At 44.2% G+C, this 26,492-nt stretch overlaps 1 protein-coding gene across 5 annotated transcripts in view; it reads right to left on the reverse strand.

Moving 5' to 3' along the window:
- Nucleotides 1–26,155, reverse strand: part of MSRB2 (methionine sulfoxide reductase B2) — a 39,058-nt gene extending 12,903 nt beyond the window's left edge. For 3 of the 5 annotated variants that reach the window (XR_003519903.2, XM_027593950.1, XM_027593947.1), the window contains exons 1-4: nucleotides 25,993–26,155; nucleotides 17,550–17,650; nucleotides 5,986–6,062; nucleotides 595–772 (exon numbers count right to left, since the gene is read on the reverse strand). Coding sequence is in view for 4 of the 5 variants with exons in the window: in XM_027593950.1 (XP_027449751.1) it covers nucleotides 595–772; nucleotides 5,986–6,062; nucleotides 17,550–17,650; nucleotides 25,993–26,104 (468 nt within the window). In the remaining variant the exon portion in view is untranslated. The remainder of the gene's footprint in view (nucleotides 1–594; nucleotides 773–5,985; nucleotides 6,063–17,549; nucleotides 17,651–25,992) is intronic. The other 2 variants (XM_027593949.1, XM_027593948.1) reach the window with 2 other exon arrangements.
- Nucleotides 26,156–26,492: the final 337 nt, after the last annotated feature.

Below are 26,492 nucleotides of genomic sequence, written 5' to 3' on the forward strand. Positions count from 1 at the left end.
CCTAGGTAAGTACTCGGTAATGTTGCAACCAGTGTATTATTATGGTTTTTTGATGAGGATAAGACTACGCTATGTTTATCTGCTTGCCTCTGGTGTTTTAAAAAACTAAAAAAGTAAGCACCCAAGGATATAAAAATGAGCCTGTTGTCTGGATTTAAGGCACCATCTCCTTCCAGACCCGCGGGAGGAATAATGTGCCAACATTCCCTGCAGCGCCCCTCTGACTTCTGGTGACGTGCTGCAGAGTGGGAAGGAGGCGGAGAGATGCCGAGCACCCTGGGCCTTCCTGCTGTCTGTCCCCATTCAAAACAACATGCAGGGCCCACTCCTTCTTTCAGACCCTCACTCTGGCCCATCTCTGGAAGGCTAGAAGCAGGAAAGGCTACTTCAGCGTGGCTCAGGAAGGTTCTTTCTCTTCCTTACGGTGCCCAGAATCATGGGAGAGAGGGATGAGAAGCAGCAAGCATAGAAACCCAGCATGCTGCAGTGACAAAAGTACTCCTAGGTTTTAACACCACATAGACTCTCTGTGGCACCTGGGCTGGGGCAGCATCGGGGAAAACCAAACAGACAAAACAACACAAAAAACCCCACCTGCTTGCAGATAACCTCGGTGCGAGTTAATCCTAATGAGGTGTCCACACGTCTCAGGATGCCCGTGTCCCTTTCATCAGAGCCAGACGCCCTGTGCGCCTCCGAAAAGGCAGGCCACCCGGTGCCGGAGCAGTACTTTTTCTCGGAACTGTGGAAGACATTCACCAGCCTGCAGCTGCTAAGACGTTATTAACATACAAAGAGCATTTTATGACCCAACTCATTTTTCTACCCAGCAGGGTCTGACCCCCTCTCTCCTCTGCCAGATCGCCAGGCCAGTTACAGGAGCAATCCATTCCATGGGAACTTCGTCCACTGCACTTTCACTATTAAACACATCTCATCATTGTCAAAGGACCTCTTGTTCCTTTGATGCTGAAGGCCTCTCTCTATCGGACAGGGACTGAAAAACACTAGGGGCTTTGTGACCTGTGATGCGTATTAGGAAACCCAGATCAAATCCAAGAGCTCTAAAATGTAGGCAAGGGGGAAATGGAAATGAGACACTCGTGGTCACAGGAGGGCATGAGGGTCTGGGCCCAGCAGCCAGAGGCCTGATGAAACGCCCACTGTCAGCAGCGGGCCCTTCGGGTTACCTGCCTGCCTGTGGGGATTCCAAAGCTGCCTCTGCCATTTCTTAGCTGGGCGACACTGGGCAGGCTCCGTACCCCCTCCAGGCCTCATCTGTCACTGCCAGTGCAGGGACCCTTCTGGGCAAGTCCCACAGGAGCTAATGATGCCAAGGTGGAGAGGGCCAGAGGGGCCGACCAGAAGAGTGGGAGGGCAACAAGCGAATCCACTCGCCACAGAACCACTCTCCACGTGCTCTGAAGGTGAGCTCCCTCAAATGGCACCAGGAAAATAGACTGAAAGTTTTTTAATGGCAGGGAGACAGCTCTCTCTCTAAGGAAGAGGGAGAGAAATGCATTGTAAACTCTGCAAAAAACAAAAAACAAAACAAAAAACCCAAAAAGCTGAGCAAAGAGAAGGAAAAGTGGCAAATAATCAAATCCCAAGACTATGAACACAGAAGGAAGCTCAGTTTAGTGCACAAACCCCAGCAGAAAGTCTAGGGTAATGCAGTCATTCTCAAACGTTTTCATCTCAAGACTGCTTTATACTAAAAAATTACTGAGAATCTCTTCTTTACATGAATCATGTGTATCAATGCTTAACAAAATTAGAAATTATAACAATTTAAAAATATTTCTACATTATTTTTTAAAATAATAAATTCATTACCTGGTCGCATAAATAACCTCTTCTTCTGACAGATAACTCTATTTTCCAAAATGAAACGAACATTTAGTGAGAAGAGTTGCACTGTTTTACAATTCTGTAAGTCTCTTTAATGTCTAGCTTAAAAAAGGAAAGACCATTGACTCTTCATATGTGCTTCTACATTCAATCTGCTGCAATCTTATTTTGACTGAAGTATATAGGAAGATGTGGCCTCGTGGGCAGGCAGTTAGACAAGAGAGGGCCTTGTAGATCCCCGAAAAAGGTCCCAGGAACTCCCGGGGTCTTCAGACCAGGATTTTAGAACTTTGAGGAATAAGGGCCTTGACTTTCAACAGGTTTGCGCATGAATCCGGGCTCTGATACATCTGTGTGACCTTGGCCAGTTATTTACTCTTTTAAAGCCTCAGTGCCCTAATGGGTAGAACTGTAATGGCCTTATTACCTCACAAAGCTGCTGAGAGGGTTACCTGACATATTTTCTAGGTACAGTGTATTTAGCACAGTGTCAGACATATGGTACGTAAGTCAGTAGCTACAATGTTTTTTAAACATCATTACTGTTAATAACAGATACCCATGAAATTTGAGCAGCCCTGGGTCCAATTTTTTTTGCAACCCTTTTTGAAAGGGTTCAAAACTATTCATCCGAGCTACCCTGGCCCAGGGAAAAACATTTTAAGTGTCTTTTTATCACAGCCTTTCCACCCTTAATGTTACATGTAACTGGTGATCATTAAAGGCATTTTGATGGAGAATTATGAATATATTAAGTTTTTTAATGAATGAATCTAAGGCTAATAAAAAGTCATTTAAAATGTTTATGGGAAACAATAAATCTTTATTGATGCAATATACAGAATCTGGAGATTTTACCAGGGAATATGAGAGGCCCATCATACATAATTTAAGAGTGGAAATCTAACTTTAAGGCCAGTTTGAAGTTCCAATATACATAGTTAAATGATTAGCAGATTATAAGGCTCTCCCTTGGAAAACTAAAACCATAATGGATCATCTCTTTTCATATACACAGAGGTGGGTTTTTTTTAGTGTTTTTTGTTGTTGTTGTTCTTATGTGTTTGTGTGTTATGTGTTTGCATGTTTGTTATATGGTTATTTGCATTGATTTTTCTTCATTTCTGGAAATTCTACAGCTCCCAAACCAACAGCAGAGGCACCTGGTGAGAACTGCCAACTCTATAACATCTTAGAAGAATTTCCACTCGTTTGGAGGAATGGGTACACACAAAAGGCTTTTCACCAGTGTTACTTAGTTCCTTGTAATATGCAGGACATCCGGATATTATGTAAAAAGGTAAGTAATATCAGGCTCTCAGATTCCCTCTATTCTGAGGAGATGTAGGAGCATGAAATATGTGGCCCCACGGTCGATTTTAATCAACACTTCCCGAATTGGTATGGCTGGGCGAGAGTGGGAAGGAGAAGAAAGGGGAACCACAGGAAGCGGGGGCAAAGTCACATGATTCCAAGGTTAATAAAGCAACAGACTGGAGTCCCCAGGGGAGCGATAACATCCTAAGAGTGTTCCTGACCTGGAAACCCTGGATCAGAGGCCTCTGGCTCAGAGAGGAGGTGTGTATCCCGGAACACGCACCATGGTGGCCGTGTGTGAAAGCAGCGTTGCAGGCAGCAGGCGGCCCAGCGGCCCAGAGGCAGCGGTCCCACATCTACCTGACTCTTTCTGGGTTGACCAAATTTTCGCCTCATTTTGACTCTACCTATACGAGCATTTGAAGGAACGATTACTTTTTCTCCAGCCCTGCTCGCTAAGGCCGGAGACTGGGATGGCAGGGAGAGACGCGAATGAGATGTAAAACAAGAATATCTTCCTAAGACTATCCTCTTGAATGGGAAGCATGCTCAGGAATATAATCTCCACTTTCGGACTCTCATTAACTAGCACACATTCACAAGAATTCCTCATTATCAGAGATTTACTCATATAGATAGCCTGAAGAAGGATCTATCTCTACGAAGAACTGTTGCTCACGTGTACTGAGTGCTTGGCACGTGCCAAGCATGGCACGGGTGCTTTTGCATGCATTACCTCGTAACTCAGTTGATCCTCTCACAGGTTTCTGAAGTCATGCGACCACGTTACAGGTGAGGAAATCAAGGCATGGACTGGTTAAGAGACTTGCCCAAGGTCACACAGCAATGGAGCCGTGATGTATACCCAGGCACCCTAGCCACTCTCCTATACCATCTCTCCTATAAACAAATACATCTTTAAGAAGAGTACATTCTGGAACATAAGAGATTCTTACAAATATATTCTTATTTCTCCCAGTCTCAGTTACAGTAGCAACAGCAGTAGCAGGAAAGTGGAACAGAAACTTACTCCAAAGTCCCTAAGAAAAGAAAATAGAAACTTTTCAACCAAAACTAAATGATTAAAAAAGAAACAAGTCAGGCTGGTGAACTGGCAGCTCAGCACAATGGCCTTTGGTAAACGGGCTTTGGAGAATCAGCTGGTTCTCCCGCTAGTCTTGGCTGCTTCACTATCTCCATGACCTGCGGTTGGTCACTCAACTTCCTTAATTTGGACTAGCATTGTGCTAATACAGAAGCCACTGGTCACATGTGGGCTTTTAGGTTTAAATTAGTTAAAATTGAATAAAATTAAAGATTCATCTTCCAGCAGCATTGTGAGTCCTCAAGAGCCACATGTGGCTACCATATTGATAGAGCAGATACAGAACATTTCCATGATCACAGAATTCTCTACTGGACAGAACTTTGCACTCTGGTCTCAGGTCCCGCCCTGCTCCAGCATTCTGAGAATCCATGACTGATTGCTGTGGTGAGGGATGGTGGGCACTAGGTAGGAAAAGGTCTCAACTTTGCTAGTGCAGAAACCGGAACACCAATAAAGTCAAAAACTGAAGAATGCAAATTAGAAGAATGCTCTTATAAGGGTAACTTCTCATCTTTTGTTTTCACAGTCCAAAGATAGAAAAGAACATCCATCTGGTTACCACAGTGTAACAAGGCAGTCCTTTACATCTTCACATGGCACACCTTTTTTTGACTAAAAGCAGGTTGGCCACCTCAAGGTCCTATTTCTCCTCCTTAACAGAACCAAATGTCAAGGAATAACTAATGTCTCAGAAATATGTGTCCCACATTTTACTTTGTTGAGATTAACCTGCTTCTCTTAGTTTTCCCCAGGCCATCCCGGGCCTACCGCTACCTAGAAGTCTCCTCACCAGCCACTGACATAGTGAACGAATCTGAGCAAAGACCTGCCCTTCCGTAAGCATGAAGGGAAATCAATCCTAATTGTTCCTCATCCTTGCAGGCAGGGACTGGCTTTCCAAATTCAGCCCACATTAGCAGCCAGCAGCCCAAGAAAGCCCAGTCTGCTCAAAGCCCAGAGGATGTAATGAAGCACTGCCTAATGGAAGATTCACAGAGCTGGCTTGATTTATATTTTATTCTAAACCAATTTAGAGTTGATGCAGAAAAAAGGAAAATATCTTTGAAGTTCTGAAAACAGGACTTCAAAGATGTTTTCCTTTCTTCTTCATCGAATCTACTTTTTTTAGACTGTTTCCGGCATGTCTAAACAAAAAAGCCTTTGTTGAGAGATTTCAGATCCTGATTGACTTAAAAGAGGCTTTGAAATCTAGGGACAATTAAATTTACTTTTAGCTATATAGAAGAGGGCATGGTATTCACTACTGTCAAGCACTGTGGGGAATCTATCCTCATAAAATTCTACATTTCCCAAATTAAATTATAAACCCATTTTCCCTTGGAGAGATATAGTTTTAATCACATGGCCAAGCAAATACCATTATGGTTTAGATTTCTTCAAATACTTTCCCAGGAAAATATTCTAATAGCATTATCTTAAGGTGCCTACGAAGCTTTATTTGTTTGCTATTTCTCAGGGATACAGGAAGAAAGAATATAGGCTAAGAAGTCTCGTTAACTGCCCTAAATGCTGGAAATAATCAAGACGGGCAAGTATTTTATAGAAATAGCTCTCCTGATAGCAGCCATGCAAAATGAGGAAGGCAATTAAAAACAACACAGGCACGTATTTATCCCAGGCTTCGAATGAGACAGAGCTGTAAGAAATCTGGAGGTCCGTTCTCCTTCAGTACCTCTCTCGATCCTTACCTGAAGAGTGGGCTGTCACAGCACACACAGTGATACATTCCTGATTCCTTGTTATTCAGATAGACCCCACTGAAAGGCTGAAAGTAAATTAGACATATCAGGTATAGGCTTCTCATAACACCAGCAGGAGATGATACAGCAGATTTAAATCCAAGATTCAGTCCCCAAATAAAGGAATTTTTGTACTAATTGGACAAAGTGTAAATATCACTGGAGAGGAAATCATAACCCGCCCAATGAAGCAGCCTTGCAGGCTTATCACAACCTGTCCTGAGTGCCAAATATTCAAATTATGACATTAATAATGCTTTGTATTTATATAGCACCTTTCATCCAAGAACATCAAAGTCCATGAAAAAAGTGAGAGAACAGTCCTCTGGATTGTGTAAGATTTCAGTCTTCATCTCAAAAGAGCTAATACAATAGGAATCCAGTCCACTGTCTAAAACACTGTGAAGGGGGGCAGAGCAAGATGGCGGAGGAGTAGGAGACTTGGATTTCGTCTGGTCTCAGGAATTCAGCTGAGTAGGGATCAAACCATTCTGAACACCTACGAACTCAACAGGAGATCGAAGATAAGAAGAGTAACAACACTCTGAACAGAAAAGCGACCACTTTCTGGAAGGTAGGACGTGCGGAGAAGTGAATCCGAGGCGATAGTCGGGAGGACAGACAGCGGGGGAGGGGCCTCCGTCGGCCGCTTCTGGCAAGTGCTAGAGCCGCGGAGCACAAAATTGGAACTTTGAGAAGTCGGCTCCGCTGAGGGACGTCGCTCCAGTGGCTAAGCGGGGGGTGGAACCCTCGCAGGACAGTGTGGTCTCGGGACCCTCGGGGTCACAGAAAGACCGGGGGTGCCTGAGTGCGGCAGAGCTCCCAGGCATCGGAGCGGGGAAGCCGGCTGCAGAGACGGAGGCGAGGCGCGGGCTCTCAGCTCGGGGTGGCCATAAACTGTGATCCGCGGCCCAGTCGGGCCACTGCTCCTCCAGCAGGGACCCGACAAGCGGCAGATCCGGGGAGACTCCCCTTCCTCCCCAGGGAGGAGCGGCGCAGGAGCTCACCGCAGGGATCTGCTGGGTTTGGAGACTCCACACAGGGTCGGGTGCCAGACATAGAAACGCTCAGTCACAGGCCGGGTGAGCACGGAGTGCGGCCAAAGACGGGGGACACGGGAGTGACTGACTGCTTTTCTCTGGGGGCACAGTGAGAGGCGGGGCCCTGAGTTCTCAGCTCCTCCGGGCGGAGATTGGGAGGCCATCATTTTCACCCTGGTCCTCCAAAGCTGTACCGAGAGCTTGCAGGGAACAAAAGCTCCTGAGAGCAAACCGGAGCAGCTTGCTTAGCCCGGACTCACAAGGGCGGGGCAATTCCGCCTCCGGCAAAGACATTTGGGAACCATGGCAACAGGCCCCTCCCCCAGATGATCAGCACGAACAGCCAGCAAGCCAAGACCAAGTTTACCGATCAAGGAGAACGGGAGAACTCCAGCGCTAGGGGAGTACTGCACATAGAATTCATGGCTTTTTTACCATAATTCATTAGTTTTTCCCAAAGTTAATTTTTTAACTGTTTTTTTTTGAATTTTTCTTTTTCCCTTTTTCAAACAACATCTTATCAATCCCTTTTTTAAACAAACATTTTTTATTTTTCATTTTTAGAGTCATATTTTTATCCCTTCATAGTTACCCTTATTTTTGGCATATATATATATATATAAGTTGTTCTCTCTTTAAAATTTTGAGATACAATTTCTTCTAACAGATCAAAATATACCCTAAATCACTAGTGTATGGCTTTGTTCTATTCTCCTGCCTGATCACATTCTCTCCCTTTTTTTTCTTTTTTTTTCCTTTTTTCTTTTTCTTTTTAAATCTTCTTCTTTCATGGGGCGCCTGGGTGGCTCAGTCGTTAAGCGTCTGCCTTCAGCTCAGGTCATGATCCCAGGGTCCTGGGATCGAGCCCCGCATCCGGCTCCCCGCTCCACGGGAAGCCTGCTTCTCCCTCTTCTGCTCCCCCTGCTTGTGTTCCCTCTCTCACTGTGTCTCTCTGTCAAATAAATAAATAAAATCTTAAAAAAAAAAATCTTCTTTCTTTTTAAAAACAACTTATCAATTCCTTTTATAAAATCTTTTATAATTTTCATCTTTACAGTCATCTGCCATCCCTTCATTGTATCAACCCTTATTTTGTACATATATAAGTCTTTCTTCCTTTAAAATTTTAGCAGGCACTTTCTTCTAACAGACCAAAATATGCCCAAAAGCTAGTGTGTGGCACTGATCTATGCACTAGCCTGATCATATTTGATCATATTCTGTTTTTTTTGTTTTGTTTTGTTCTGTTTTTGTTTGTTTTTATCTTTTTCTTTCTCCTTTTTTTTTTTTTTCTCTTCTTTCTTTCCCTTTCTTGTCCCCTGGTTTCAGGTCTTTTCTGATTTGTACAGAGTATATTTGCTGGAGACGTTCTTAACCTGTTAGCATTCTGTTCTCTCATTCATCTGTTCTCTGGACAAAATGACAAGACGAAAAAAATCACCTCAGCAAAAAGAACAAGAGGTAGTACCCTCTGCCAGGGACCTACTCAATACGGACATTACTACGATGTCAGACCTAGAGTTCAGAATCATGACTTTAAAGATACTAGCTGGGCTTGAAAAAAGTCTGGAAGTTATGAGAGAAACCCTTTCTGGAGAAATAAAAAAACTAAAATAAAACTAAAATCTGGAGAAATAAAAAAACTAAAAACTAAAGTCGAAATCAAAAAGGCTATTAATGAGGTGCAATCAAAAATGGGGGCACTAACGGCTAGGATAAATGAGGCAGAAGAAAGAATCAACGATATAGAAGACCAAATGACGGAAAATAAAGAGGCTGAGAAAAAGAGAGAAACAACTACAGGATCACGAGGGCAGAATTCGAGAGATAAGCGATACGATAAGACGAAACAACATTAGAATAATTGGGATCCCAGAAGAAGAAGAAAGAGAGAGAGGGGCAGAAGGTATATTGGAGCAAATAATAGCAGAGAACTTCCCTAATGTGGGGAAGGAAACAGGCATCCAAATCCAGGAGGCACAGAGAACCCCTCTCAAAATCAATAAAAATGGGTCAACACCCCGACATCTAATAGTAAAACTTACGAGTCTCAGAGACAAAGAGAAAATCCTGAAAGCAGCTCGGGAGAAGAGATATGTAACCTACAATGGTAGAAACATTAGATTGGCAACAGACCTATCCACAGAGACCTGGCAGGCCAGAAAGGACTGGCATGATATCTTCAGAGCACTAAATGAGAAAAATATGCAGCCAAGAATACTATATCCAGCTAGGCTGTCTTTGAAAATAGAAGGAGAGATAAAAAGCTTCCAGGACAAACAAAAACTAAAGGAATTTGCAAACACGAAACCAGCCCTCCAAGAAATATTGAAAGAGGTCCTCTAAGCAAAAAGAGAGCCTAAAAGCAGCATAGATCAGAAAGGAACACAGACAATATACAGTAACAGTCACCTTACAGGCAATACAATGGCACTAAATTCATACCTTTCAATAGTTACCCTGAATGTAAATGGGCTCAATGCCCCAATCAAAAGACACAGGCTATCAGGTTGGATTAAAAAACAAGACCCATCAATATGCTGTCTGCAAGAGACTCATTTTAGACCCAAAGACACCCCCAGATTGAAAGTGAGGGGGTGGAAAACCATTTACCATGCTAATGGACACCAAGAGAAAGCTGGGGTGGCAATCCTTATATCAGACAAATTAGATTTTAAAACAAAGCCTGTAATAAGAGATGAAGAAGGACACTATATCCTACTTAAAGGGTCTATCCAACAAGAAGATCTAACAATTGTAAATATCTATGCCCCTAACATGGGAGCAGCCAATTATATAAGGCAATTAATAACAAAAGCAAAGAAACACATTGACAACAATACAATAATATTGGGGGACTTTAACACCCGCCTCACTGAAATGGACAGATCATCTAAGCAAAAGATCAACAAGGAAATAAAGACTTTAAATGACACCCTGGACCAAATGGACTTCACAGGCATATTCAGAACATTCCATCCCAAAGCAACAGAATACACATTCTTCTCTAGTGCCCAGGGAACATTCTCCAGAATTGATCACATCCTAGGTCACAAATCAGGTCTCAACTGGTACCAAAAGATTGGGATTATTCCCTGCATATTTTCAGACCACAATGCTTTGAAACTAGAACTCAATCACAAGAGGAAAGTCGGAACGAACTCAAATACATGGAGGCGAAAGAGCATCCTACTAAAGAATGAATGGGTCAACCAGGAAATTAAAGAAGAATTAAAAAAATTCATGGAAACCAATGAAAATGAAAACACAACTGTTCAAAATCTTTGGGATGCAGCAAAGGCAGTCCTGAGAGGAAAGTATATAGCAATACAAGCCTTTCTCAAGAAACAAGAAAGGTCTCAAATACACAACCTAACCCTACACCTAAAGGAGCTGGAGAAAGAACAGCAAATAAAGCCTAAACCCAGCAGGAGAAGAGGAATAATAAAGATCAGAGCAGAAATCAATGAAGTAGAAACCAAAAGAACAGTAGAACAGATCAACGAAACTAGGAGCTGGTTCTTTGAAAGAATTAACAAGACTGATAAACCCCTGGCCAGACTTATCAAAAAGAAAAGAGAAATGACCCAAATCAAGAAAATCATGAATGAAAGGGAGAGATCACAAACAACACCAAAGAAATACAAACAATTATAAGAACATATTATGAGCAACTCTATGCCAGCAAATTAGATAACCTGGAAGAAATGGGTGCATTCCTAGAGATGTATCAACTACCAAAATTGAACCAGGAAGAAATAGAAAACCTGAACAGACCTACAACCACTAAGGAAATTGAAGCAGTCATCAATAATTTCCCAACAAACAAAAGCCCAGGGCCAGATGGCTTCCCAGGGGAATTCTATCAGACATTTAAAGAAGAATTAATACCTATTCCCCTGAAACTGTTCCAAAAAATAGAAATGGAAGGAAAACTTCCAAACTCATTTTATGAGGCCACCATTACCTTGATCCCCAAACCAAAGACCCCATCAAAAAGGAGAATTACAGACCAATATCCTTGATAAACATGGATGCAAAAATTCTCACCAAAATACTAGCCAATAGGATCCAACAGTACATTAAAAGGATTATTCACCATGACCAAGTGGGATTTATCCCTGGGCTGCAAGGCTGGTTCAACATCCGCAAATCAATCAACGTGATACAATACATTAACAAAAGAAAGAACAAGAATCATAGGATCCTCTCAATAGATGCAGAAAAAGCATTTGACCAAGTACAGCATCCTTTCTTGATCAAAACTCTTCAGAGTATAGGGATAGAGGGTACATACCTCAATATCATAAAAGCCATCTATGAAAAACCTACAGCGAATATCATTCTCAACGGGGAAAAGCTGAGAGCTTTTCCCCTAAGGTCAGGAACGTGGCAGGGATGTCCATTCTCACCTAGTCAACATAGTATTAGAAGTCCTAGCCATAGCAATCAGACAACAAAAAGAAATCAAAGGCATCCAAATTGGCAAAGAGGAAGTCAAACTCTCACTCTTTGCAGATGATATGATACTGTATGTGGAAAACCCAAAAGACTCCACCCCAAAACTACTAGAACTCATACAGGAATTCAGTAAAGTAGCAGGATATAAAATCAATGCACAGAAATCAGTGGCATTCCTATACACCAACAAGACAGAAGAAAGACAAATCAAGGAGTCGATCCCATTTACAATTGCACCCAAAACCATAAGATACCTAGGAATAAATTTAATCAAAGAGGCAAAGGATCTGTACTCAGAAAACTATAAAATACTCATGAAAGAAATTGAGGAAGACACAAAGAAATGGAAAAACTTTCCATGCTCATGGATTGGAAGAACAAACATTGTGAAGATGTCAGTGCTACCTAAAGCAATCTACACATTCAATGCAATCCCCATCAAAACACCATCCACTTTTTTCAAAGAAATGGAACAAATAATCCTAAAATTTGTATGGAACCAGAAGAAACCCCGAATAGCCAGAGGAATATTGAAAAAGAAAAGCAAAGCTGGTGGCATCACAATTCCGGACTTCCAGCTCCATTACAAAGCTGTAATCATCAAGACAGTATGGTACTGGCACAAAAAGAGACACATAGATCAATGGAACAGAATAGAGAGCCCAGAAATGGACCCTCAACTCTATGGTCAACTCATCTTTGACAAAGCAGGAAAGAATGTCCAATGGAAAAAAGACAGTCTCTTCAACAAATGGTGTTGGGAAAATTGGACAGCCACATGCAGAAGAATGAAACTGGACCATTTCCTTACACCACACACAAAAATAGACTCCAAATGGTTGAAAGACCTAAACGTGAGACAGGAGTCCATCCAAATCCTAAAGGAGATCACTGGCAGCAACCTCTTTCACCTCAGCCAAAGCAACTTCTTCCTAGGAACATCGCCAAAGGCAAGGGAAGCAAGGGCAAAAATGAACTATTGGGACTTCATCAAGATAAAAAGCTTTTGCACAGCAAAAGAAACAGTCCACAAAACCAAAAGACAACCGACAGAATGGGAGAAGATATTTGCAAATGACATATCAGATAAAGGGCTAGTTTCCAAAATCTATAAAGAACTTATCAAACTCAACACCCAAAGAACAAATGATCCAATCAAGACATGGGCAGAAGACATGAACAGACATTTTTCCAAAGAAGACATCCAAATTGCCAACAGACACATGAAAAAGTGCTCAACATCGCTCGGCATGAGGGAAATCCAAATCAAAATCCTCAATGAGATACCACCTCACACCAGTCAGAATGGCTAAAATGAACAAGTCAGGAAACGACAGATGTTGGCGGGGATGCGGAGAAAGGGGAACCGTCCTACACTGTTGGTGGGAATGCAAGCTGGTGCAACCCCTCTGGAAAACAGTATGGAGGTTCCTCAAAAAGTGGAAAATAGAGCTACCATACGATCCAGCCATTGCACTACTGGGTATTTACCCCAAAGATACAAATGTAGGGATCCGAAGGGGTACGTGCACCCCAATGTTTATAGCAGCAGTGTCCACAATAGCCAAACTGTGGAAAGAGCCAAGATGTCCATCGACAGATGAATGGATAAAGAAGAGGTGGTATATATACACAATGGAATATTATGCAGCCATCAAAAGGAATGAGATCTTGCCATTTGCAACGACGTGGATGGAACTGGAGGGTGTTATGCTGAGTGAAATAAGTCAATCAGAGAAAGACATGTATCATATGACCCCACTGATATGAGGAATTCTTAATCTCAGGAAACAAACTGAGGGTTGCTGGAGTGGTGGGGGGTGGGAGGGATTGGGTGGCTGGGTGATAGACATTGGGGAGGGTATGTGCTATGGTGAGCACTGTGAATTGTACAAGACTGATGAATCACAGATCTGTACTTCTGAAATAAATAATGCAATATATGTTAAGAAAAAAAAAGAAGACGAAGATAGCAGGAGGGGAAGAATGAAGGGGAGTAAGTCGGAGGGGGAAACGAACCATGAGAGACGATGGACTCTGAAAAACAAACTGAGGGTTCTAGAGGGGAGGGGGGGTGGGGGGATGGGTTAGCCTGGTGATGGGTATTAAAGAGGGCACGTTCTGCGTGGAGCACTGGGTGTTATGCACAAACAATGAATCATGGAACACTACATCAAAAACTAATGATGTAATGTATGGTGATTAACATAACAATAAAAAATTATTAAAAAAAATAAAAAATAAAACACTGTGAAATCCCCAATTAAAGATAGACTATAAATACATAAAAAGCATAGCTCTGTGGGCTGTGGCTATGCCTTTAATATGCCTCACGTCATGGTGTTTAGGACACAGCATACTTAATAAATGTTTAAATAATGAGTTAGACTATCCCAGTGCTGAAGTTACTACTTAGATGAAATTACTTCATTAACTGTGGCTTAAAGAGTCTGTATAGGTTTTCAAAGGTCTCCCAAGAAGAACACAGGAGACTTGAGGCAATGAGTCTGCCAAGTCAGTACCTTTCAAAATGCTATTTTGAAAACTGGATTTCATTGTTAAAAAAGGAACAAAGATCTTCTTGCCCAATTCCTTTTGTTAAAGTAAATTAAAAGGAAAAAATAAAACCCAATAAACCAACCACGGAAGATCCATAACCAGAGCCTGGTGGCAAGCACTATCCCATTTCACGGGATGAAAGAGAAGTCAATGCACAGAATGGGTCACCAAGTCACAGAACTGACTTAGAAAATAAGCTGGACTCTTCTGCTCTTTCTAGACTCCCCAACTCAACCAATTCACAGGTCAAACATTCAAATTCCCTATAGTAGTACTAACAGCACATTTTCAGCAAGCCACATAATGGACAATTTTAAAATAACCCACTGAGCCTACCATCTGGGCACACTTGGACGTTTTCCCTCTTTAAAGACTCTAAACTTAGCTGCAGAAATCTGAACAGTAGTAAGCTGATCTTTTTATGGCCTGTCCCCCTGCATGCCGCTCCCAACCTTGGCACAGATCGGAATCTGCCATGAAGTTTCACACCCCTCCCACCTGGGCTGACGAGACACATGTGCCAAAAGGCTACCTGTCCTGAAGCTGATCTGGAAAGCCTACTCATAGGATCCAGACAGTGTGATCAAAATCAAAATATAATTTTGTCATTGCAGGGGAGAGGTGAACAGAGGAAGTAACAGGCAACAGGTATCACAGTAAAAAAAATAAATAAAAAGAAATCCTTAGCGGAGGCATTTTTATGAAGTGACATCTATCCACTGCCTCCTAGACTGATTTCCTGATGTCTCCCTCCCCCTCCCTCAATTCTGTAGAAGTCCTATCATTTATTTAGAGCCAAACTCAACTTCTATCTCAATTGTTCATTCTCGTATTTACTTGAAAACCTGGTATGTACCCAGTGCTGGTCTGGGTGCTAAGGTTACAGAGATGGGGGGAAAAACCAGGAACTGAACTGGCCAGCATCCTAATCTTGGACTTCCCAGCCTCCAGAACTGTGAGAAATAAATGTCTGTTGCTTAAGCCCCTTAGTCTGTGGTATCCTGCTACAGTGGCCCAAAGGCAGTCTGTCTGGACTAATGGGACCTCTCCTTTGATTTGGTCAATACAACATACCTGTTGGAAACAGACGGCACACCCAAAGGGGTGATTTGCAGATAATTTCATACAGAACGATTTACAAAGGTGGGAACAGGGCCAGTGAAAACTAGCAAGGGAGGGTGAAGCACTGGGAGCGCTCTGAGAACACCCCACCCCAACTAGGCCCATGGGACAAAGGAAGAGGCAGTTACCAGAGCCTGTAGGTAAGGGCAGCCTGCGGGAGCTACAGCCTGCACTAGAGGACCCTGGATCCCATTTCTCTGTTGTGTCCTCTGACCTTGCTAGCATCATCCACTGGCCAAACCTGAGCAGTAGTCAGAAGGGAAGGGAGCATGTTATTCTTCCCAGAGCAGAGTGAAGCATATGGAGAGCAGATCTGTAGGGGACAGAGAGGAAGGCCTGCAGGAAACTGGCCTTCTACTGATATTTGACTTTTAGCTGTTGTGCAACCAGGCTATAAACTCCTTTGTTGTGTCTAGTAGAGTGCACGTTTTTATTGCTGCCCGATCAAAACACATGCAACTGAATTCTTAAGTTTGAGTCACCAAACAGAAAGCTGAGATGTGTTACTTCCCTTTCGTTAGCCAGGCTTACAGTTGGTTCTGCAATATTCTAAAAAGTTACATGTGGAAATGGATCAACTGAAAGGGATTTATAACATTACTTAAAATAATGGATGATGCTCATTTTGTAAAATGGCCAAATGCACAGAGTATACTGCACCATCTGTTTGCGAATCCCACAGATTTATTCTCCTCAACATCTGTCAGCTCATCTCCGGGCTCTGTACATATACCAAACCCCACCTGGCTGTGTCCCTGAGAAAGGGCTGGCTTAAATATCCTGGGATACACCCAACTGCACACAGAGCATCACATGTGGCTCCCCCAACCATTTGCAATAAATGACTGTGTCTCTTTCCTCCCCATGAAGGATTATTAAAATCCCACCCACAGGAGGTTTTAAAAAATACCAGTACTTTACAAGACTCCATTGGGATCTGCTGACCTAACGACTTCAGCATCAGAGAAGCCGAGGGTTCACCATGATGATAAGGCCATGTGCACATGGACAGCTGTCTGGACTTTGCAGGGACTGCTGACGAAAAGATATATATACTCTACAACTTTGCAAAACCACCGTGGTCCACTCTGTGGGGTCTGCTTCACAAATGAAAATGTCTAATAACCACGTTCAACAGCTCTATTCCAAGGGTTATATTTGGGTCTAAGACAGACGACTTGTGAAGAAACACTGTGTTGGGAAAACAGAACTATAATGAGGAACCACTGAGGACAATTCCCTCCGGAAATGAACGGAAGCTGAGCTTGATGAATGCCATTTAAATAATGTTTGCGCCTCTCAGCCTGCACTCATGCAGTACTCACAAAAATTTACTCTCTGAGTGCAGATTCTAGCCGGGCACGATGTTAGGTGCCAGGACTGTCCCAACAATGGCAAATGCTCTAAAGGGAGAGTGCTGGGAAAAGCAAGCCCAGCTTGGGGCCGAGCACATGGGATTGGAGCTGAGGGAGGAGGTATGTCTGAATGAACAGGGCGAGGTGAGGGGAGAGAAGAAGGTCGCAGCAGTCGAGGGCCTTAGGGACAAGGGAGCCCAGGGTGTCTGAGAGCTGAAAGAAGGGCAGTGTGGTCGAAGTGTGGAGATAAAGAGGAAAAACAGCCAGACTGAGGATAGGGGCAGAAGGCAGGGGGCAGAGTCGGTAGGGCTTAATAAGCCATTTGTAAACTTTTTTCTTTACCTTGGAAGTAGTGGGAAGCCACTGAGGGATTGTTAGCAGTGCAGGGATGTGGTTGGATTTGTGTTTTTTAGATCTCTTCTGCCTTTTTTTAATATTTTATTTATTTGACACACACACACACACACACACATACACACAGAGTGCACAAGGCACAAGCAGGGGGAGCGGGAGAAGGAGAAGCAGGCTCCCTGCACCAGGATCCTGGGATCATGGCCTGAGCCAAAGGCAAACGCTTAACCGCTTAACTGCTTAACCGACTGAGCCACCCAGGCACTCCTCTTTGGCAGCCTCGTAGAGAATGGCAGCCAGAACGGCCTGAGGCTGCCACACGCCATCCACCCAGCGAGAGGCCGGGGGAGACCTGGGGCAGCGTGGAGGCAAGATCGGGCAAGAGAAGCAGAGCAACTGGAAGGTTACTGAGGGGGCAGAAGAGGCGGGGAGGCAAGGGAGGGAAGGCATCCGGGGCCTCCTACCAGTGGATGGGCGGCGGTGCCCGAGAGGGAGGAGCACACAGGAGGACCAGACTGGCAGAGCAGATGCGGGTGAGTCGGCTTCTGGAGCTACATCTCTCCCAACCCGCCCTCCCGCCATCCCGGACCCATCCAATCGCAAAACTGTCATGGGCGCAGCTTACCGCTTCGGTTCCTTTTTCTCTCGTAACATAGAACTGCTCTGGAGTCAGCTTCTTTTGCCATTCACTCTTGGTGAGAGACGGCCCATGCTTTGGGAGAGACCCTGTGTGGTTCAAGAGGAATTTTTAAAAAAATTAAAACAAAAAGGCACAATGACGTTTTTTCTTCAGCTTTTCTCCTGAAGTGCATGACCCCCTCCCCCAGCAGAACAAGGCCGTCCCCTACCTCTCCTTCATCTTCCTTCTTCACAGGGACCAGAAAGCCCCAGTACAAAATGCTTCCATTGACTCATTAGTTTAACAAGAAAGGAGCAGCCAGCCGCCAGCCAGTTTTCCAGTCCCACTGGGGTACAGAAGCTAAAGAGGCAGCTCAAATATGAAATAATGCAGAATAAATTCTCCTCAGGTACCCGGGGGGTAGAAATTGATCCTTCTTCTATGACTACGTTCAGAGGAGTATTTCCCGTCAGGATACAGCTGGGAGTAGCTGAGTGATTGGAGAGGAAAGAACCTTGAGCTAGTGGGTTATTAAACTCTTCTCCTTCGCTGGTTTATAAAAATCTCTCTGATTTTGTTTGTCAATGGAGGTCTTTATTAAAAAATCTTCTTGTGTGGCAAAAAGAAGAGACTAGCCGATGCCCCTGAAAGGAAATGGAGACCTACCAGAATCTATTCTTATGCTTCAGTCTTACTACTTTTACTCCAGTGAGTGTAAACAAAGCAAGTAGGACAATACTCCTTTTAGCCAAAGGGGAATAGGAAGCCTGACGTATATAATCAATGTGTCAATCATCTAACACTAAGAATTGGAAAGGATTTTATAATCTGTCCACCTCGACTTACAAATGAGAAAACAGAGGCCTGGAGGCTTAGTAACCTGATCACAGGAACACAGATGAAAGGTGAGACATTTGTGGTATCACCACCAAATATGAAACATGTCTGAAAATCATATCTGAGATTCATTTTTGGTTACCAAAAGTCCTAAATTATCTTTCAGGTAAGAAAAGACTACCGTCTTCATTGCTAGCTCATAATACTATACAATATGGTATGTTCCATATTGTATATTGTTGATTGCTTATGGTTGTTTACATTTTATTAAAAGGTTTTTAATCTGTTAAATATATTAATAGTTGTCCTTTCTTAAATACTTTTTACAAGGCTATGGGGATTTCTTGTTTACTCTGGAAATGCACCTCTGAAATTGCCTATGAAAATATAGCTCAGGTATACACAATTTTTCTGGAACTCATTTCTTGGGGAGCAAAGCAGAATGTATTTATGTGACAATTATTGCTGCTCAGTGGCTTTCAGAGTTACCAGGCAGAATGCCAAGTAATAAATGGACAAGGAATGATAAACCTTTTATTTTTATTTTTTAAAAAGATTTTATTTATTTATTTGACAGAGAGAGAGAACCAGACAGCACAAGGCGGGGGTGGGGGGGGCGGGGAATGGCAGAGGGAGAAGGAGAAGCAGGCAGCAGTCTCCCCTCCAAGCAGGAAGCCCGATGTGGGACTCGATCCCAGGACCCTGGGATCATGACCTGAGCCGAAGGCAGACACTTAACTGACTGAGCCACCCAGGTGCCCAGAACGATAAACCTTTTAAAAAATCTTTATAATCACTAAAATAGTAAGTGACTCAAGCAAGAATCATCAGGGAATTCTAAAACCCTGGGTGGGAAACTGCTGAAGAATGGAAGAGTCACACATTTTCAAAATATTATTAATTACAAAGGAAGAAAATGTACCTTTACAATGGAAAAATGTACAAGTCACCACCTTAACCAAGCAAGCCAAGTAAGCACGACCAACAGTGGGGCAAGCCGATGTCGCGTGCCTCCGGTGTGACGCCCTGAAGACACAGCACCCTCCCTCCCCCGCACTGCACTGCATCCATTCTCAGAGAGTCCACTGAGGACTTCTCGGTAAAACCTAGAATACCTCATCCTTCTCTCTCACTTCTCCACAGTATTGACACCTGACATTCTTCTGTGGTAGCTTTTATTTCCCGTGGCCTCCCTGGTGCCCCATACTCTTGTCTCTCCTGTTATTCCCTTTCAGCGTCCTTCCTCAGCCCCACTTCTTCTAGCCATCCCTGGAATACTGGTGGTTTTCAGATGAATCTATCATCCTAGGCTCGCTCCTATCACCACACCACACCTGCCCCTTGGGTGATTTTATCCAATGAGTAGCTTACAGTACCATCCACATGATGAGACTCCCAAATCTATTTTACCCTCCATCCTAGATCTCTGCTGAGTTCTAGATCCATATATAACCACACCTGGAGACCTCCACGAGGATGTCCCATTTCAAACACCACACACAGAAGGACTTCGCGTATCTCCCCTGCCCCAACCCAAATCTGCCCCTCCTCTCATGTGTTCTCATTGACCCCATGCCTCAAATCAGAATGCCAGGCCATCATACACGACTCTTCCCTTTTCCTTGCCCCAAGCCCTGTTGCTTCTACTTCCTAAATAACTCTAGGATCTGCTCATTCTCACATATCTGCCACTACCTTGGATGAGGCCACCATTAACTCCAGTAAAGATGATCACAAAAGTCTCCTAAGTTTTATGCTCTCCCCTATTTGCACCACTTCTTTTTTCTCACTGCCCAAACTGTTCAATGTTGTCACACTAAAATGAGAAAATATGCCATGGGAATATCTAGGAGAAGAGCATGTAGGCAAGAGAAAAAACTAGTTGGGTGTGCCTGGTATGTTTGATGAATAGCAGGAAGGCCAGGGGGAATGGGTGGAGTGAACAGGAAAGTTATTAGAAGTGAGAGCAGAAAGCTAATGGGGAAGGGGGAAGACCAACGAGGGTCTTGAAGGCTACCCTAAGGATGGTGGCTTTTATTCTAAGTCACTGGAAGGTAAGCAGAGGCATGACATGACCTAGCATATTTAAAAGGATTCCTGGCTGATATACTAAAAGAAATTGAAGGAGGCCAAAGATTGCAGCAGGGCACCCAAGACAGAGGGCACTTTAACAACCTGGCTGAGAGATGGAAGAGTTCTGCGTCAGGGTGGTGGTAGTAGTAAAGCTTAGAGGGGTCACACACCAGATGTATTCTGATGGCAGAGCTGGAGGATTTGCTGACAGAGCGGATGTGAAGTACGTGAAAGAATACGGTCAAGGGGCACTACTCCAAGTTTCTTTGTCTGAGCAGTAGAAGATGGGGAAGCCTACAGGAGGAACAGGTTTGGAGGCTTGTTAATAAAAATTCAGTATTTTCAAAATTCAATGTTCAGTTCAATATTCAAATGGAGACGTCAAGTAGGCAGTTGGATACATAGATTTAGAAACTGGGGAGAAGTCCAAGGTGGAGATATAAATCTGGGACTCCTCAGTGTTACGATGTTATTTAAAGCCATCAGCCTGGAAAATTCCCAAGTCAAAGACTGTCGAGAAAACAGAGAGGCCCAAGGGCTGGACTTGGAGGGATTCCAAGATACACAGGTTGAGGAGATGGGGACAAGCAGAGAGGCAGGAAGAATACTGCAAGAATGTGGTGTCCTAGACAGAGATGACTAATAATTATTCATTGGGTTTAGCAATATGGCGGTCAGCGGTGCCCTGAAAAAGCAGTTTAGGTGGAGGAGTGGGTGTGTGTGTGGGTGTGTGAATCTGGCTGGAACAGATTTGATACAGAATAGGAAGAAGGAAAGGGAGACAGTGCAAACAGGTAAGTCCTTTCAGGAGTTCCGGAGGTAGCTGGAAGGGGAAGTGAGGTCAAGAGCATTTTTTAGGATGAGAAAGATCACAGTATTCTAGTATGCTGCTGGGAATGATCCAGTGAAGAGGATAAATTGATCATTTAGGAGAAAAAGGCAAGAGCTGTGGAGCTGTTCTTGAGCTTGACCTTGGGTAAATGAAATATGGGAGACCAGTTAAATTGTGAAAATTTTATTGACTGTATAAGCTTTAGATAACTATCAAGGTAACAATAGAAGAGTTTTACAAAGCAATGCTGGCTTAACCACCAGCTGAGTGGTGGGAACACTGTGAAATCTTTTCAGGCTGGCTTAGCAGGGAAAGGTGTTTTTGCTGTTTTAACAGCAAGTGGGAGGGGCACCTGAGTGGCTCAGTCGGTCAGACTCTTGACCTCAGCTCAGGTCTCGACCAGGTCGTGAGTTCAAGCCCTGCATTGGGCTCCAGGGCAAGTAGGATTAGAACTGGTTTTAATGGATGTGAACTATGTGCTGAATCATAAGGGAAGTGGAAGGCATTCCATTTTAGGCACTTTAAAAGATCGAGAGATGTGTATATTTTGTAAGCCTTCAACAAAGGGCAAGATCCAAAATTTGGCCAGAGCCAATGTTGTCAGCATGACCTAAGCTGGGATCGGTCACACAGAGGCCACCTCATACAGTGAAAAAAAGGAATGCAAGAGCATGAGCAGGATTTGCTAGTAGGATTTGATTCCTCCTCCCAGAATCTAAACTGGTCTTGAGGGGAATGTGCGTAACCCGAACCCTGGCTATCACTGACATCTGTTAAGGAAAGGGCAACAGCGCACCATGATAAAACACTTTCTTTACCCTGCAAGTACCCGGCCTGCCATGTCACTCCACCTACATTCTTGGCTTTGGCAAAGATCTTGCCTTATTTCTACGGATTTCTAAGAGGAAAACTGACTCTTGGTACGCAGATTAGTAATTATAATCTGGAAAGCTGCTATTATCTTCCCTTCCCCTTTTGGGGAGGAAGTGGAATGGATTAGTGGAAAAAAACAAACTGGATTGTCTCCTGGAAGCATCGTCCTTAGTGTCTTTCCACATGCAATACAATACAACAGTTGACGCGAGAAAGTGGAAATTCCAGAAGGGCTAAAATTCAGTGGGACTCCCACACTTCAGCTTTGAACCTAAAATCTGAATCCCGGATGAGACCCCAGCTCCCTCTCCAATTGTTCTGTATTTTACTGTACCTATTAGAATGACTACTTGTTTTCAGATACTCCCCTTCTCCCTCTTTTTCTTTTTAGCTTAAAATTTAAAACTAATACTTAAATTGTTAGATGGAAGAATTACTCCTTCATCTAAATCAGAAAGTACATTTTTCATGGCTCCGCTAATCCTTATCAGTATGTACCTTTTACACTGTGTGCATGAAAGATTTCATAGGTAGGTAACGATGTTCAGACTAGTTGCTCTTCGAGCACCAACTGTGCAAAATTTAACTGTAAATCTGCCAGCCTGGAAGACTCTGTCAAGAGAAGAAAACTCTGCCTCGATAGCAAAATGACCGGTGGACAGCTAGGTGCCCTCACGTCAGCATGTATGTGGTCTGCATCACTTACAGAGGTTTCTGTAACCATGGTGTTATGGGCTGAACTGTGTCCTCCCAAAATTCATGTCGAAGTCCTACACCTCAGTACCTCAGAATGCAACTGTATTTGGTGATATGGCCTTTAAAGAGATATGTAAGGTCAAACGAGTTTATATGGGTAGGCCCTAATCTATTTGGCTGTATCTTGGAGATGGGACCTTTAAAGAGGTGATTATGTTAAAATGGGGCCGTAAGGATGGACCCAATCTGACCAGTATCCTTACATGAAGAAGAAGAGACTCTAGGGATGCGTGAGCAGAGAAACGGCCATCTGCAAACCAGAGAGGCCCCAGGAGAAACCAACCCTGCTGATACTTTGATCTTGAACTTCCAGCCTCCAGAATGATGAGAAAGTAAATTTCTGTGTTTCAACCTTCCAGCCTGTGGTGTTTTGTTGTGGCTGTTCCAGCCAACTAATATACCATGCTTTTGGAAACTAAATTCTGAATGAAAATTGTATCACGAGTAAATTCTGCATGGTTTTACCAAACAGCAATTTGGTACCTGTACATACAACACACAACAAGTGAGAATTTAGGAATGAGTAAGGTCACGTGGCCAACAGTGGCCAGAGAGGATTCTGCATTGGTCCTCCCATCCTTTTGTGCGTGACTGAGGTGTTTTATGTTCTCAACCCACATCATCTGCACCTTGAGTTGGTCCTTTTGGGGCCGCATGTCTTCCAGATTCCTTCTGCATTCTCTTGCTATCTTCACTATCAAAAGACTTGGGTGCTCTGCTCTTGTACTAGATAGCTACACAGCTTTCCTTTGAACTAGGCTTTGAAAAACTCAGAGTCCTTTGGGTTCCTTTCTCTCTTTGTGCTGTGATTTGCACAGGCCGTCTTTCTTCTTGGTCACGTGTTTCCTGAGGTGGGCTTACATCTTCTCATCTTTGAAGAACACCCTCTCTTGGTCATATGGTCACCTACTGGTTACCTCCTTCTGGTTTTGCTAACCTTTCTGGCCACAGCTGATATACTGCCAAGTGTCACACACAAACAAGCCTTGTTTCAATAAATACTTGTTGATACTAACAGAATCTATTACGAACTGGCACAGAACGAATCCCCAGCCCACTCTAATTTGCAGACTAGTCTTCTTTCCCACCCCAGTGACTGGACTGGTTGAAGCAATGCTCAGGATGGATTCCTAGCCAAGTATTTCTGGAGTGTTTTCCTGAAACAACAGTTTTCTCCAGGATACTTCTTACTTTCCTCTTTCAGTCTCGACTGAGAGACTGAGCATTGACTTTGCTCTTGTTAATCTTGACGACAAAATCATAGGGGTGGTACCTCTTGCATATCAGAAATCTTAGTGCTGTGGAACTGTCCTCCATCACTATCAACATCTTATTGTTTCTCTTTCAACCTTCCCTAAGTCTATAACATAGGTTAAATGTAGCTGCATTTTGTCCTTTCCATTTATTTATGTAATTATAATTAACATTTGTGTGCTTACTAAGTGCCATTTTGATGAAGCATTTTAATTTTTTTCATTTATTCTGTACAACCCTATTATTATCATTATTCTTATTCTATAGAAGAAAAAACAGCTTTAAGCTTACCAAGTTTAGGACGTGCCCAAGTTTAGAACGTGCCCAAAGACATAGAGCCAGTAAGTGGCACTGTCAACACCAAAGCCCTTAGCCACCAACTATTACCTGTCTATAATTTTTAATGGGTGCCTAATAGTTTGCTGAACTGAACTTTTCTGGCTTACTTAAGCATTCTTTAACTGATGGACATTTGGGTTATAGCCAGTTTCTGGTTCTTAAGAGTAGTGCTGTTAAAAACACCTTTGTACACACAGTTTCGTTCTTTTGAATTAGTTCCTTAGAATAAGGAAGGGAGACACCCCCGGGAGGGGGTGTCTGATAAGTTACACAGCTCCTGTTATGTACTGGAGTTTGGCCAAATTTTAAATGCTGCTGAAGAACTTCAGATCCTAAGGCAATTCATTAGGCTATTTCTGACAACACCAGGACAAACATAAAGGACAAGTTTCCACTGAAACCACTATCCTATAAAGGGGAATGAGGAGAGCTCCAGCCTACAAGTATGATGTTTCCATCACCTGTGGTTCTCAGAAAACCAATGCTTGGCACACAGTAGGTATGCAACAAATATCATCAGACTGGCTGACTATGACGACACCAAGAGGTGCGGAAGGCCATGACTGGAAGTCATGTTGGATCAGCCACTACTCCACACTGCCTGTGCTTTTATTTATTTAAAACTACATTTTGAAAACTTCAGGGGATAAAAAGAAGTCCAAGTGACTGGATACATTTTCAGAGGAGATAGGTATCTTTACATTTCTTCAATGGCTACATAACACAATCGGATTCAGAGATGGGACAGCGGGGCAGTTGCCCATGAAGCCAAAGCACAGGGAGCACTAAATTACCCTGAAATATATCTGAAATACAGGGCCGTTGACACAGGTCTCCACAGGTGACTCCATACTAAAAGGTGAAAGGCAAAAGTGCCACAGTCCAACAGAGGAGCCAAAGGCATTTCGAAGAAACACACACACACACACACACACACACACACTTCCCTGGTCTGTCTCGTAGCCAATGACGGACAATGATTATCAGTCTAAAGGGGAACTAGTTATTAGCCCACACGTCTCCCTGGCTCCGGGACACACACAGAGAAACAGCAGGGCAGGAAGCAAATCCACAGGAATCCAAAGTCTGAACTGCTTGCTTCTCACCTAGGAAAAGCAGCACGCAGAATTTAAGAGGGGGACAGTGTGAAAGACCACAGGCCATTACAGGAGGGAGCGCGCGGTGTCGGGTCGCTGACCCAACCACCGCGACAGTTCACCTGCAGTCCGGGGATAAGAGCCAGGGGCTCCTGAGCCCGACATTTTACGGGGGGGTGAGGAAATCAGTAACAACCGCCCACACCCCTCTAAATGTACCACCCACCGTCCAAGACCGCAAGGAGGGGCGGACACGGGCGCACCCAAATAGTTTCTCGAGAAGGAAGCGCCAGGTGCAGAACCAGGGCTCAGGCCCTCTAGTCCAGGCAGGTGAAGTAAAACCGAAAGCCAGGAGGCGGCGGCGGGGCTTGCGCGGCCCGCGTCCTACCTGCGTCCTCGGGACCGGCCCCCGCGCCGCCTCTGCCCGCTGGGCCCCCCACGGCCCGCAAGGGCGCCCCTCGAAAGGGCGAACCCCAGAGCGCACGAAGCAGGCGCGCCATGACGCCGCACGCGGGGGCCCTCAGAGCCGACGCAGGCCGTCCCCGCGCGCCCCGCCTCCCTCCCCGCGCGCCCCGCCTCCCTCCGTCGCGCCCCGCCTCCCTCCGTCGCGCCGGGCTCCTACCCTTGCCTCTCCTCCTCCTGCTTCTCTCCTCCCACTGCTTCTGGCACCCTTGCCACCACCCTCGCAAGTCCTGCCACCACCCAACTCCCCGCCCAGTACCTCCTCCTACTTATCTCCCGCGCCTACCCCTACCGGCCTCCCTAGCCCCCTTCTCCCTTGCCCACCTGATTGCTCCTGCGTGCCCACCGCCTCCCCATGCTTCTCCCCCGGCCCTTCCCTCCACCACCCTTCCCCACTCCATTTCCCACGCCCCAGCCCAAACACCG

This window comes from Zalophus californianus, chromosome 9 (assembly GCF_009762305.2).
Source record: "Zalophus californianus isolate mZalCal1 chromosome 9, mZalCal1.pri.v2, whole genome shotgun sequence".
NCBI classification, from domain to species: domain Eukaryota; kingdom Metazoa; phylum Chordata; class Mammalia; order Carnivora; family Otariidae; genus Zalophus; species Zalophus californianus.